At 40.2% G+C, this 13991-nt stretch overlaps 1 protein-coding gene across 1 annotated transcript; it reads right to left on the bottom strand.

Moving 5' to 3' along the window:
- Positions 1-215: 215 nt before the first annotated feature.
- ANKUB1 (ankyrin repeat and ubiquitin domain containing 1) lies at positions 216-5454 on the bottom strand. Its single transcript, XM_053460097.1, has 6 exons — positions 5189-5454; positions 4183-4326; positions 2567-2783; positions 1743-1857; positions 715-1632; positions 216-307 (listed from the first exon to the last, which is right to left on the bottom strand). The coding sequence occupies exons 1-6, from the start codon at positions 5276-5278 to the stop codon at positions 229-231; spliced, it is 1563 nt and encodes a 520-aa protein (XP_053316072.1). The 5' UTR covers positions 5279-5454; the 3' UTR covers positions 216-228.
- Positions 5455-13991: the final 8537 nt, after the last annotated feature.

Raw genomic sequence — 13991 nt, 5'->3', positions numbered from 1 at the left:
TAGGAGCTTACATTCTATTAAGCTCTGATGTCATAACTGCTTTCTTCTTCCATTATGTGATATGCATGTATATGTGTTATTTATTATGTTACACAACTCAAGTGCACAGTTCAGGTTTTGATTTTCTAGACATATCATGAGCATTAGATCCTAATGAGTATATATTTGTAAAATTTGTATATTTTCCAAAATTCTGATTTATCTTGAGTCTAGGGCTGATGGACATTTTTACAAGCTATAAACAGTCTTCTTAGCCAACATCCTGGCCATATCTAGCTGTTGGAGCCATGGCTTTTCTTTAAATTGGCTGAAAAATATAAAATAGGGTTTGAAATAAAGTTTAATATGTATATTTAGGGTACATGAGACACATGAAGTCCAGCATCACGACGACAGACAAATACCAATTCTGACTAGCAAGAATAACTAAATACATTAAACCTCCTCATTGGAAAAAAATAATCAAAGAGGAAATAGAGGAAATGTATATATAAAAAATACATAGCCTAGGGAGCTATTTCTACAAATGACTAATGATAACAATACCTGGGCACTGAGTGGTTTGGATTGGTGAGAAAGGAGGCAGGTAAGGAAACTTAAATATATGCATGTGTACAAGCTATACAACTAGGTAGATAAACATATAGAACATACAGCGGCACTCACAGGATCAGATATACTCTAGGAAAAGTCTCTGTGAGTATGCACTCTTACCTGGCAAGTCCCAAGCAATATATTGCATTCTCTCTTGGTGTTTTCCCTGTATGCTTTGAGAAAGATTCCAGAGATGAGTTTAGAAGAAAAGCAGCTTGTGGAACAGCCAGATGACGTGGGAAACTATTGCAATTGTTTGCAATGGGAGGAAGAGGAACTTGAGCCATCCTATTATATTCTAAGATACCAGGCGTGGAGGTTCCCTCAACTTTGCTCCTCTTGACAGTAGGCTTTGCGGTTTTATTAAGTGGTGGCAGAATATTTGCCTGACCAGTGTTCTCTCTTTTGGAGGAAGCATGGAGTTTAAGGACCGTACTAGCCAACGTCTGGCCATTTTGAGTCCCTGGATAATTACAAGTCCGCATAATTTTGTTCCAGCTGTCTTGATAAAGTCTACTTAGACCTCGACTTCTCATTTTAGGTTCTGTGAAACCATCAACAACAAGAGGGTCCCCAACACGTGTTTTGAACACTGGCAGCCACCTCAAATTCTTTGCTGCAGACTTTGCTTTCTGAGCCGTGAATAGCCATCTTTTCACTTTAATGTAAACACTCATGGGAAGGGAGATTTTAGGAAATGAAACAAGCGACCACATTTTCATTACCAAATATAAAACACAATCTTTATGGCGCTGCTGAATGCAAATCCTGAGTGGCGTCTGTCCCATCGGATTTTGACACTGGAGACACAGAATGTTATGGGAAATAAATGCTTTCAACAGAAGAAGCTGGCCTGCCTCTGCAGCTGCGTGGATGGCACATTTGGCCGTGTCTGGATGGTCAGTCTCACTGCACCATTCTCTATAGGGATGGACCCCAATAGCTTCATCTGCTCTGACCCCTCTTTTCTGGAGCCATTCTGCAAGCTCCAGGTGTCCAAAATATGCAGCCAAATAAAGAGCTACCCTCTGCTGGTATCTGTTATATAAGAAAGAAAATAAATCAGGATTTAAAAGGTAAATGAAATCACCCAATAAAACAATAGATCCCACACTCAAATGATCTAAACAGGCTCTCCTCTACTTTACCTGAGCACAGCATCTTCTTTTGATAGGTAGCATTGGACTTTCTGTTTGTGACCAAGAACACAGGCATTAAGGAATTCCTTCCAACCATCCCACACATCCATTCTGATAGTTGAACCTGAAAACATAGTTACGTCAAAAACATTAGATTTAATGGTCAAAAATGTTTAGGTCATAAGAAGTCATCAGTCTATGGGGTTTATTCACCAAAGGGAGCGTTGTGATTTCAACTTCACTCCTCATTATGGCGGCCCAACAGTGGCAAGTTTCTCCAGTGTGAATGGCTTAGCAGGCCCGGTACCATGGTAAAGTCGGTCTCTCATCAGCAAGTCTTATTTGTGTATTATCTAGTTACTGTACCTGCCATGTTCAGGTATAATTCAATGGGTCATTCAACTATGTAACTATACATTATACAGGGCCAGCCAGTCTCATCCTGCACAACAAGCTCACTGGGGCTGGCCTTTCATAAACCGTGCTGAATATGTTTTTTTCTATAAGCATTAGAAGACGTATTTATTTATTTCAAATTTTTTTTTTTTTTTTTTTTTACAAAAAAGTGTGATAAAACAGCTGTAAGAAAAGAAATTATACAGCAAGATTTTTATAGTTTATTTATGGCCCATCCAGACATTTAGTAACCAAATGAAGCTTTAAAATTAAATCCTGAACTACAGTCCACATAATACACATCTTGGACAGGTTCCTGGCTGTGCATACAGGAAGATGTAGTCCACAGTAGCTGGAGTCTGCCACCAACATTCAACAGATAGTATCCTGCCGACAGGTCACGTTTTCATTGTATTTTGCTGTCCGGTATAACATACCTAGGTCTAGTTTGTAATCACTCAGAATGTTGCAGTTATACATGTCCTTTCCTTCTAGAGTCCTCAGACAGAAAACACTAACTGGAAATCCACATTTCAGGGACATTATGGTCTTCAGTCTGGAAACTGTTGTACTCATCAGATAAACTCCCCCCATTACTGGAACTCTCTCGTTGGTCACAGCATTGTATACATACAGCGCTGGTTTATCTTCTTCCTGAAGGCAAAATATATTACCAACCACTACTATGAATAAAGAAAAGTTATTGCATGTCACAGCCACAAGCATTTTTCTTGAAAAGTACTAGACTATGGTCAAATGCTGTCCTCAATCACCCTACCACCGCTGCGTAATCTCACACATTACAATAGAATTCCTGTTCAAGGACCTTGGACATACTCACCAGACCAACGGATACCGTAAGCCAAGTGGGTCCCTGCTACTGTGCTGTACTGGTGGCCCAACAGCTGTACCATCCATATCCCTGTTAAACAGCCCCGGGCACATTTGCAAATTAAAATTCAAAGTCGGTTATGCATACAAAGTGATCAAGTGATCATGGTACACATGGTGCTCTTTTCACCACTGCAACCAATAGTGGGGCCCAATCACCAGGAACATTTCATTGGTTGCTAGTGAGAGACCTTTTTATTTTCCACCAAATACACCCACAGACCTAGCTGCCTCCATCACCTACCCCAGCAGCTGCTGCCCTTTATGCTGTGCACTAGGGTATGACATCATATCCCAGTGCACTGCATGTAAAGGGTTGAGTAAACTTCACCAAGCTGCACCTATGCCAGCTTGGCGAAGTTCTCTATTGTGATTATGGGCCTGTTATAAGAGAATAGAGTCTATGCCAGAATACCAAGTAAGACTTTTCAGAAGGGTTAACCGGAGGGGGGGGTGTCAAACTCACTAGACTCAGCATACTTTTCATAGAATGCTGCCGAGAAACACTGCTCATTCACTTACTAGACAGACTGGATTTAGTAACGCCAACAAGAAATGCATGATATAGCATTGTAGACTCATTGGAAAACTAAGGTGTAAATTGTAAAAGGTTTTTGTTATGTCTCAGAACTTCACAGATATATTCACACTGGTCAGCTGCAAATATTATTCAACACTAAATAATATTTAAGCCTTCCAGAACCTGACAGACAGCTTTGTCTTTGCCGTTTGCCTTAGTAATTCATCTACGTGACTTGTTTGGAAATATTTTTAAGACATTTATCTTTGGCATGACACTTTCTTTTTCTGTAAGAAAGAATAGCCTAGGTGTGTGTGTGACAACTAGTACAATACCAAGTTTAACCCCTTTGTGACATGACTTTTTTGTGTATCTTTGATGACAATGGCACATTTCTAATTTCTGCTGTGCTGTAAAGGCTGCCCCTTTATCTTAAATCAGGCCCAGTGCTAGCGAGACAGGAAATAAAACGAATTAAAAAAGGAACTGAATGCTGACATGTCAAAATTTTGACATGTACATTTTGCAATAACAAAAAGAGCATGTGTGTTCAAGATGGCCTCTTAGGCATTTTCTGAACAAAGTGTATAGAATAATGTGTTCTCAATGGATTGTAATAAAAGTCATGTGCATTTGCATTACCTTCAGGAAACATTTAATAGTTGAACATACAGTAATTCCAACATCAGCAAGAACCCAGTCATCCCTCAGGACACCCCCTGCATACTGGAGTTCCAGAAACCTCCTGCCTTGTCTATCATCTGATATTTGGATATGAAAGGCATCCTGGAAAGAAAGAAAGAAAAAAAAAATAAATGAAAAAAAAAAAAAACAGGAAAAACCTCATTTACAGATATGAAAATAAATGATTTTTAAGCTGTTTTATGTTCTATTGTTAACTGGTCCATTTAGCCATTACAAGGGAGGGGGAGAGCACAGGAAACCTATATAATAAGCCATGTCCGCCATAAATTTAACTTCTTTGAGGTAATAGACCCTTGTTTTTAACCCAAAAAGTTCATCATCATCATCATCATTATAATTCCCCACTAGAAGGAATCATGCACCTATTACCACCACTGATCTCAAAGGCTCATCCCTACACAGCCATTGTCCCATCCTCTGCATCATCTCCGATTGGGATCCCAGTGCGCTTGGATAAGTAGAAACACCATATTTAAATCCAAACTCAATTCCACACCCAGGCAATTAATCCTGTCTCCGCTGAGCTTGGACATAGTTCTATAAATCTACACATCAAAAAAAGTAGTTTGTACTAAAGCAAAAATCCCAAATATCTATTACATAATGCTATAACCAGACATAATAAACCAGCGGTTGCTGTACATCTCACTTATTTGTGATCCATATTCATGGGTAATACATGGGTGGTGCCCCAGGATTCCTACAACTTACATAGTTCTGTATACAGGCAATTAAAACGCATTAAACCTGCACACGAGGAAAGCAACCTTCAGAGGTTAATTATTTCAAGAAAGACAGACATATAATGCATACAACATTACTATTCGTGCTATTTAACCGACCAGAGGGTTTAGTTCTACATTCAGTTGCCCCTGTATTAACCTTACACAAAATGGGTATTACAAGGTATTGCTGTTGCCCCAAAGATGAGAAATACAATTACCTTTATCATCTGTTTCACCTCTTGCACGGTCTGGCCAGGCAGTATATCGAAGGGCTCGCAAAGACCATCAAATGCTATGAATACTCTCATTTCTTTAAAGTAAACGTTGGTTGGGACGACCTAGTAAATCCAACGGTTACACTTAATTGCCAGTAGAAGAGGCGGTACGCCAAGGTACATGAATGCCGAAAGCCACCGCAAGGTACAGTCAGTTACTGCCTGTTGGGAATATGGTCGGCTTGATGAGTTATTTCTTCCCAACGGCATTAAGTTAGTGAGGCTGGCTTTCTTGCCAAAATGGAAACAGGAAAAATATCCCCACCCAACCTTTAGAGAAACGACAAACAAAGCAAGTGTCTACAAGTTTTATGTCTGCGATCACGAATGAGCGCGGAGTCAGTACAATAAGTACACACTGCATTCTATGTTTATCGCTAAGCTGCTGCTGAAAATACAGCAATACTTAATCTTGTGTACAACCATCCCAGTGTGTAAAGAGCAGGAGCTGTTTGCATAACTTAACCAACATTTGCTCTTAAATTCTAGATACACATTTAGAAGTTTAATACGTGTTGTTATAACAACACGGTCTCTTTGCATCAGGCAATAATTGAAGATACAATAAACACAAGGCATGCGTACAATAATCCTGTGCAAGAGACTGGGACTGGAGGAAGCCACATATGAAAATAATGGTGTTATATATTTAGGATCATAATAATATACTAGGTTTACAAGCCAAGCTAATGCACCCAGATAGCTGGCATAGGGCAGCATCCAAACTTGTGATTACAATTAAACGGAATTCCCGTATCATAAGCAAGCTGGATTATTGTGGTCAACGTGACATCTGAAATGTGAAGGGGAGGAATTACACTTAACATTAACACTATGTGTACTCCAACTTGGGCCAACTGTTCCATACAGAGTTCAGGGCTGTGGACATTCTGCCACTGGACTGGTGGACAGACTGGAACGTTAAACTGTTACCACCAGTTTTAGGATGAGTAAAAGGACGCCTTGAGCCCTTTATTGCGCAAAGGATCCCCATCTTTGTGGAAGTGCAGGTATCTGTGTCTAAACTGGGTAGCCGGGGAATTAGGTGGGTGAGCAAACAGCTTGGCTATAGTAAAGTTAGATCTCCAAATAGAAGATAAATCAAAAGCCTATGACTGGATTGTTTTGGGCACATTTTTAAAATGTTATCTGTATGCTAGGTGACTACAGAATAAAATTGTGCACCTACTACAACCACCAGAATCACCCAACAGAGGTACAAAACCTTACATATGTTGTCAGAAGTGGGCTTTTACTTTATTGCAATTTTATCAGCCAGTTTCATATATGTGCTGATCAGTCTCCAAACATGCGCAGAGGCTATTGGTAGTCCAAGCCACATTCACTCTGACCAGGCCTTATGGTCTGAGAATTTTTTACTCTTTTAATAATGTCTCATTCTCATGCATTACTTTTTCTTTGGTTTTTATTTTTCCGCTGAAGTTGAAGCCCCACCTGGGAAAGACTTTATTTAGAAACAATAATTTTTGCCCATGTGTAGTATATTTGAGAGACACCTTTAACTTTGTCACTCTCGCCTGCAGTATTTAACTTGTCCCGAGCCTCCTTCAATTGCAAGTTTAATTCACACTCTGGACGCAGAACTACCCAGTCAAAAATTGAAAGGAAGGCTTTAAAGTAGAAGGTCCTTGAATCTGTCACCCCTCTGGCGTATGGTCTTCAAGGGAAGCATCTTAAGAGAGACTTCTTCCAAAGGCTCAAAAGGAGATTTAGTGAGACGGAAAAGGACACAACTAAAATCGAAAGAGGGGACAAGAGTTCCAGGGTGAAGAGCCAGTTGTTTGTTTATGAAGGCTATTAGAGGTCGCTAGAGAAAGTCCATTACGAAATCCCGAATGTAGTAAGTCTAGGATCTGGCCAACAGCAACGTTCTCTAACTGAAGGTGTCTAAGGGAACATCAAGAGCAGAAACTTCTCCAAATCTTTCTGTAAAACAGATTGGTAGCCTGCTTCGCTTCATGGTGTCTGAAACCTAAACTGGATTAATCACTTCCTTTCAAGGACTGGCTCTGGCCTTAAGTCTGGCATGACCTCTAATACTCCGGGAATCGCCACAGACCAACTCTGGGTACCAAATCTTTTTGGGCAAATCTGGAGAAATAAGGATCACCAGGCACTCTACTTGTTTGGTGTTCAGGACCTTGGCTATGAGGGGCAGATGAGGAAAACATAGCTCATCCTGAGGTTCCACCGCTGCTAGACTGCATCGAGAAATAGAGGATGTCCCACTGCTAACAGGGAGAAGAACAGATCCATCTCTCTGTTGTCTGCTGAAGCCATGATGTATATCCCTGGCATGCTTCACTCGCCTGGTAGTACAGACACTGAGAAAATCTACAGTGATGTTCTAATTCCCTCTGATGTAGACACATGAAAGATTAGACATTTTCGTCAGCCGGTCTCCCTATCTTCTGTATTAGGAGGGTACCAGAGGCCATGCAGAAAATCCTCTCCCAGAAAGGCATCCCAGCCCCTCAGGCTGGCATCTGTAGAGATGACTAACCAAGCTCGTTCAGTGCCCTACAAGCCTGCTTCCAATCTTCTGTTGCCATCACCTTGGTGAGTAGTTCACTCTAGCGGGAAGCAAGAGAGGGAATAGACCAATCCCAAACCCACAGGATAAAATGCGGGAGAGGAGGCTAAGGGAGGGGTTCTGGGGATTTTGCCATTTCCTGCCCTATATGGGTAGGCAGAGCTATCGCCTGCACTAACGGGAGTGACATTGAAAAATACTTTTGTTTTGCAGGTTTCACATCTGTGATATTTTTATCCAGAAAATACATTAAATAAAATATTTCAAATGTAGTTCTGTATAATCTGTCTAAGGTCCTTTCTACCTGTGCCAATTTAATGAATATGCATGATATAATGCCATCCGAGTAGATAATAAGACACAAAACAGATACCTTGTAAAACATCAATAAAATATCGAAAGGTGGTTGGAGCACTGCAAAGACAGAATGGCATTACACAATATCCCATTCATTACCTTTCTGAATTCTGTATGACCCCTCTTAGAACCAAGAACAGATTTACCAAACTACATGTAAGTCTTTGTAGTAGTTATGCAGTAAGTGGTAGAGGCATTTGTGAGGAGGAGTCCCTCTGGTTCTTTTTTGCTCTGACCTCTGAGAATTCTCAAAAGTGTTATCATTGACCTTTAACAAGGATGCCAATGATGATTCAGTTGTTCTTCGACCATGAGGTTCCTGTTGCCAACATGCTGAGATCATTTTTAAAACAGTGTAGAATGTACATGACACATTTCATTATTTAAATGGATAATCAAAGTACGAACAGCGTTTCTTTGCTTTATAAAAAGTATTGAATCATCAAGTAAAAATCAAATATGTAAATAAACCAATTCATATTTGTTAATTAGTTTTTGGGTATATACACTCCTAAATGTATGCCTTAAGGTAAATAATGAATACAACCAGCCAATTCATCAAAGAGGACGGCAATGTGCTAAGTTCACAGACCCACAGAAACCATTCCCACCGAACTGCCATTGTAAGCAGTCCTCCAGGAATAGGAGAAATACAGGCAGCACACAATGATGTCGGTGCATAGCTTCTAAACAAAAGACCAGCCTGTGCATTTACACTGCAGCTTCAACGGGGAACATATCGGCCATAAACAAGACTATGACTTGGCTCTAACCAACACTCATTCACAGAGAGAGAAGATGGGGATTCCTACTTGGCTCTCAGTCTATCCGTAGTAGCCAGTGTACCATTCCCACAACATAAGACCCAAAAGTCAAGTTCTTGACCATTGATGTGCTCACTGGGAATTTTTTTTTTTTTTAAACATTTCCACTAATGCCATCACAGGTTCTCTACTTAGATCAAGACTCTCTACCTGGCAGAGGTTTTAAAGATGCAGAATAACTTTTCAATAAGTCAATAAATCAAATCTCACTTGTGTGTGTTTATACAGCAAGAACATTTTGGTTTCTTTTTATCTCACAAGGAGTGTATAGCCATAGATAAGAAACGCTAAAATCCAAAACATTGCAGAGGCAAATTGTTCTCTTTACTTTACTAATAACTAGGAAAACACACTTCAATGTAGTATTAATGTTTTAGTTTTTATTCTAGCAGTATCAGGCAGTTCTAAGCACCTACAATTTTTATAAAAGCAATCTAAAGAGTGCAGGTATATTTTAGTCTGTATAATAGGAGGGAACATATTTTCACTGTGCTGCTATGCATTATCAGTCACAAGGGAAATCGCTGATCTCCCCAACGTGCCCCATTTACACTTTGGAGGTTGTGCCAAGTGGAAACATGACACAATGCTATGATATGACATCACACCCAAGGTAACTAGGTCTCTGAGTAGAAGGAATACTTTGGGTCCCCTCTTAAACAGAAATAGTAACCTATATGTTGATATACAATGATGGTCAAAACCTCCTGTATGAATACATTTAAGTAATTTAAAGGAGTTTTTTTGAACTCCAATGCACAGTCCGAGTTGACTTTCCTGCTAATTGCTACTTTGCACCATATTTGTTTGTTTATAACACCCTCATTACACAGACAGGCTTAATCATTGGCCTGGAAGTAGCTGAATGTCAGACGCAATGTAAACCTACGGCAGCTCAACATCTACATGACACAGAAACATTTGACGGCAGGTAAGAACCATTTGGCCCATCTAGTCTGCCCATTTTTCCCTGCTAGAAAACTAAATCAGTTTTTAGTCTTCTCTTATACCCAGGATAGCTTTACTCCTATCCCGTTGATGTTGAAATCCTCTAAAATGTGTTGACCTCTATGACTTCTGATGGAAGACTGGTCCACTTATCTGTCACCCTCTTTATATAGTACCATCATATTCCCTAGCGCTGTACAATGGGCAGACAGGCCATAAGTAGAATATAACATAATAATTTGACCTACAGAAACCGGTAAGGGGGGCCCCGTTCAAACGACCTTACAGTCGATAAGGAGTTAGGGTGTATTACACCATAAGTAAGTTTACTTGGTAAATTAAAACTTCCCTGTTTGTACTATGGACAGTGGTGACTCTAGAAACAATATATAGGGGGGGCACACAAGATACCACAGTCAAACTGGGGGGGCATTAATAATTTCCACCATTAAATCATACCACTGAAAAAACACACACACACATATATATGTATATATAGCCAAAAGTAATGTGCTATGGAATGATACTTTTGTTATTGGCCAATACAATACTTGATCATTCAACATGGGAATCCTGAAGCCACAATTTAGTACGACTAATCCTTGAAATCCTTTAAACAACACAATACCTTAACTTTTGCACTAAATGATTTCAGGGCCTAATATTAGATCCTGCTGCTGATATATATATATTAGCCCCTGCTGCCCAAATATATTAATATTAGCCCCAGTTGCCGATATATATATATATATATATATTAATATTAGTCCCTGCTGCCGATATATACATAAATATATATATAAATATTAGACCCTGCTGCCGATAGCAGGTATAGATCAACACATTAACACACAAACCCAGCTTTGCATGTATAGATCAATTGACATTCACTTGTGATCTCAGCACCGAAGGTATATATCAAATAAACAGAATCAGACATACAAATCCTGTATTTGCAGGTATACAATAATATATGAAACGTAGCATCGCAGGTATAGATCAAATAAATACATGGAAACAGCATTGCAGGTATTAATCAACTGAACAAGACATACAAACCCTGTATTTGCAGGTATAAATAAATAATGTATGGAAACATAGCATAGCAGATATGGATCTACAGAAGAACACACAAAAACCCAGCTTTGCAGGTATAGATCAATTGGAATTCACATAAAAACACGGCATTAAAGGTATATTTAAAACCCCTAAATTACAGGCATAGATCACAGGTTGCACACCCCAAAGCCAGCCCTGGCGTCCACACTGCACACATAGAACCTGGCCAGCACCCAGATAACACACATACGATTTGCCATCTTTGTCCCATATACACCCTGCCTGTGCCATCTTGGTCCCCAAGGCTCAAACATCCTGCTAGTGCCATCTTTGCCCTTCCACAATTATACATCTATGATACGCACAATCACATTAACTCATGCTCTCCCTCATTCAGACAACTCATCCACATATTAACTCATGCTCTCCCTCATTCAGACAATTCATCCACATATTAACGCATGCTCTCCCTCATTCAGACAATTTATCCATTTTAAGAAACTACACCCCTTGGAGCTTCAAATGAGGGGCTACATGTATTTCTAGGACAAAAGTTGAGTGCACAAATAATGATGGAATATGTCGCTTTGGCAAGAAAATATGTTTTTTCTAACCATAGCGACATGTTCATTTATGTCTTGCGCACTCCAGGTTTGTACTAGAAACACATGCAGCCCCTCATTTGATGCGCCAAGGGATGTCGTTTTTGCAAATGTGTACTTTTTGTGCCATAATTTAACTTCCTACATGAGCAGTAATGCCACGTCAAGGCTTCAACCCTAATTACTGATCATTCACACGCCTTTCATATCTCCATTCACTCGCAGAAGCACACACCATACTTTCCATACATTCACTCACAGAAGCACACACCATTCTTTCCCCTTACAATCCCAAAGAAATGATGGTAAAGGGAGAAAAAAAAAAATCACTTTTTCAGCAAAAATAAGTTTTGCTGTAAAAATGCAAGGCGCTCCAGGGATGAGATGGTTACTCACGTACCGCACAGGCTAAATGGCTGATTTTAATAATATTTGCAGTTCATCAGGATTTCAAAAATTGCCTCCCTCTACCGTTGGCTAAATTTAACCCCGTGATCAAAGGGATCATGGGATTAAAAATTAGTATCGGCCATTTTTAAAAAGGGAATGTGACTTTTTATAGCTATATGATCGCTGTGGTAACATTGGCTACCACAGTGATCATTTAGCTAGAATACTTAAACTTTTTTTTTTTTTTAAAGTTTAACTACTTTATGTTTAAATCATTTTTTTACATTTTTATTTTTTTTAACTTAATATTTTTTGTTGGAGGTCTGTAGCTGCTTAGATGCCTGAGATACAGGCATCTAAGCAGGATGCCCCCATACCGCTTTAACTGACAATTGTCAGTTATTAATAAAGTTGCGCGGTGACGTCATCGCGTCCTTGCGCGTGCCGTCACCGGCCGGATCGGGTGGGCCCGGTGATGCCCTTCAGTGTGAGGGGCAGATCGCCGGGGTAGGTGGTGATGGAGGTCCACAGACCTCCATCAAGGTAAGGTAGTGCTAGTGACGGCATGGTGCCGTCGTTAGCACCTGACTGGGACTGCTAGCGGCGGCACCATGCCGTGGTTAGCTGTCAAGGGGTTACAAATTCGGCGGGGGGGCAACAGGGGGGGCAAGGAATAACCTAGGGGGGGCAATTGCCCCCCCTTGCCCCCCTCTAGCGACGCCACTTATGGAACATCATATGGTGTAGAGAAGTCTACGGGATGGTAGATAAGTGGAACAGCCTCCTAGAAGTAGTAGTAGAGGTTAATACAGCAAAAGAAAGTAAACATACATGGGCTAGGCATTTGTGAATCTAAGACAAGATCATTTATGCAAACTAGATGGGCCGAAGGGCTCTTATCTGCCATCAGGTTCTATGTTTATCGTGAGAGTTTTCTTAATGGGTCTATGGTAGTCTCAGGGCTACAGCTAGCCCAGCAATAGCCATAACCTGTCCAATAGTAGTAAACACAAGTCTGTTTTATTGATGATAACATGCAGAAGTACCAGTCCTGTCCTCAAGAACACATTAATCTACACATCGGATCCCGGGCTAATGCTTTCGTACTGGAAACGCTCTCTTATTTTATGCCGAAAAACAGTCAAAACAATTAGCATAAAAACCAGTCTACTGGTGCATCTGGTAATGATCAGCACTTATATCATAATAGCAACTTTAAAGCTGCTGTTCCACCTAGTCTGCTTAATTTAACACCTGGGTGATTTAGCGTTACACACATCATCTATACTATGGTTGAATACACAAACCTTTCCCAGAAATTAATATTTCTATAAAGCTTTGTCTCATTTATATATATTTGTGTTGTTGTTGTTGGGAACACTTATCAATCACATGGCACAAGAGCAAGTGATAACTAGTTGCCATGGAAACTGAAAAAAAGGGGCTTCTTAAAAGTTTGAGTCGATTTTAGGCTATTAAACCTTCAAAGGAACTAATACAATGTCAGATCCACTAAGGCTTATTTGCTTAACATAGTAAATGGTGTAATTATTGTTGAGCTTAAGTACAAAATCACCCAATTTGCATCCATGGAAATAAATGGCAACTTAGCAGTGTTAGTACGCAATGAAATACGTCATCCTCGTATTCGGCAGCACTTACCGCGTTTTTTCTGAAAAGCCCATTTAACGCGCTGTCCATTCTTAAAAGTAGACACTACACCTCTAATTCACGAGTTTAAATCACGCCTGCGGTGTAAAAATATTATTTCCCCAGCTATGACTCTTTTTCCCGGCCCTGGCCCGCTGCCACTTCCAGCACATCCACGCTGAGCATCACAGCCCTCACTACAGATTTACTATGAGCCTGTACCACTTCAAGCTGCTACTATGGTAACAGCTACAAGTGCCCGCCTCCTATTTCCTGTATTAGCTTGGCCCCTCCCCTCTGCATACAAAAGTCACATGCACAGCAAGCGTTACGCTGCCCTCTCCTACTAAATGGGAAGGGAA

Source organism: Spea bombifrons, chromosome 3 (assembly GCF_027358695.1).
Source record: "Spea bombifrons isolate aSpeBom1 chromosome 3, aSpeBom1.2.pri, whole genome shotgun sequence".
Lineage (NCBI taxonomy): Eukaryota > Metazoa > Chordata > Amphibia > Anura > Pelobatidae > Spea > Spea bombifrons.
Note: the sequence above shows the minus strand (reverse complement) of the source record. Positions and strands in the feature narration are given on the sequence as shown.

What these genes read in the sequence shown, in the direction of transcription:
- ANKUB1 (XM_053460097.1), bottom strand. Translation starts at nt 5,278, where the DNA reads ATGAGAGTATTCATAGCATTTGATGGTCTTTGCGAGCCCTTCGATATA. An exon ending in AAAGAAGATGCTGTGCTCAG is followed by an intron (nt 1,633 to 1,742) that starts GTAAAGTAGAGG and finishes CTTATATAACAG; the next exon opens with ATACCAGCAGAGGGTAGCTC. An exon ending in TATTGCTTGGGACTTGCCAG is followed by an intron (nt 308 to 714) that starts GTAAGAGTGCAT and finishes TATATTTTTCAG; the next exon opens with CCAATTTAAAGAAAAGCCAT.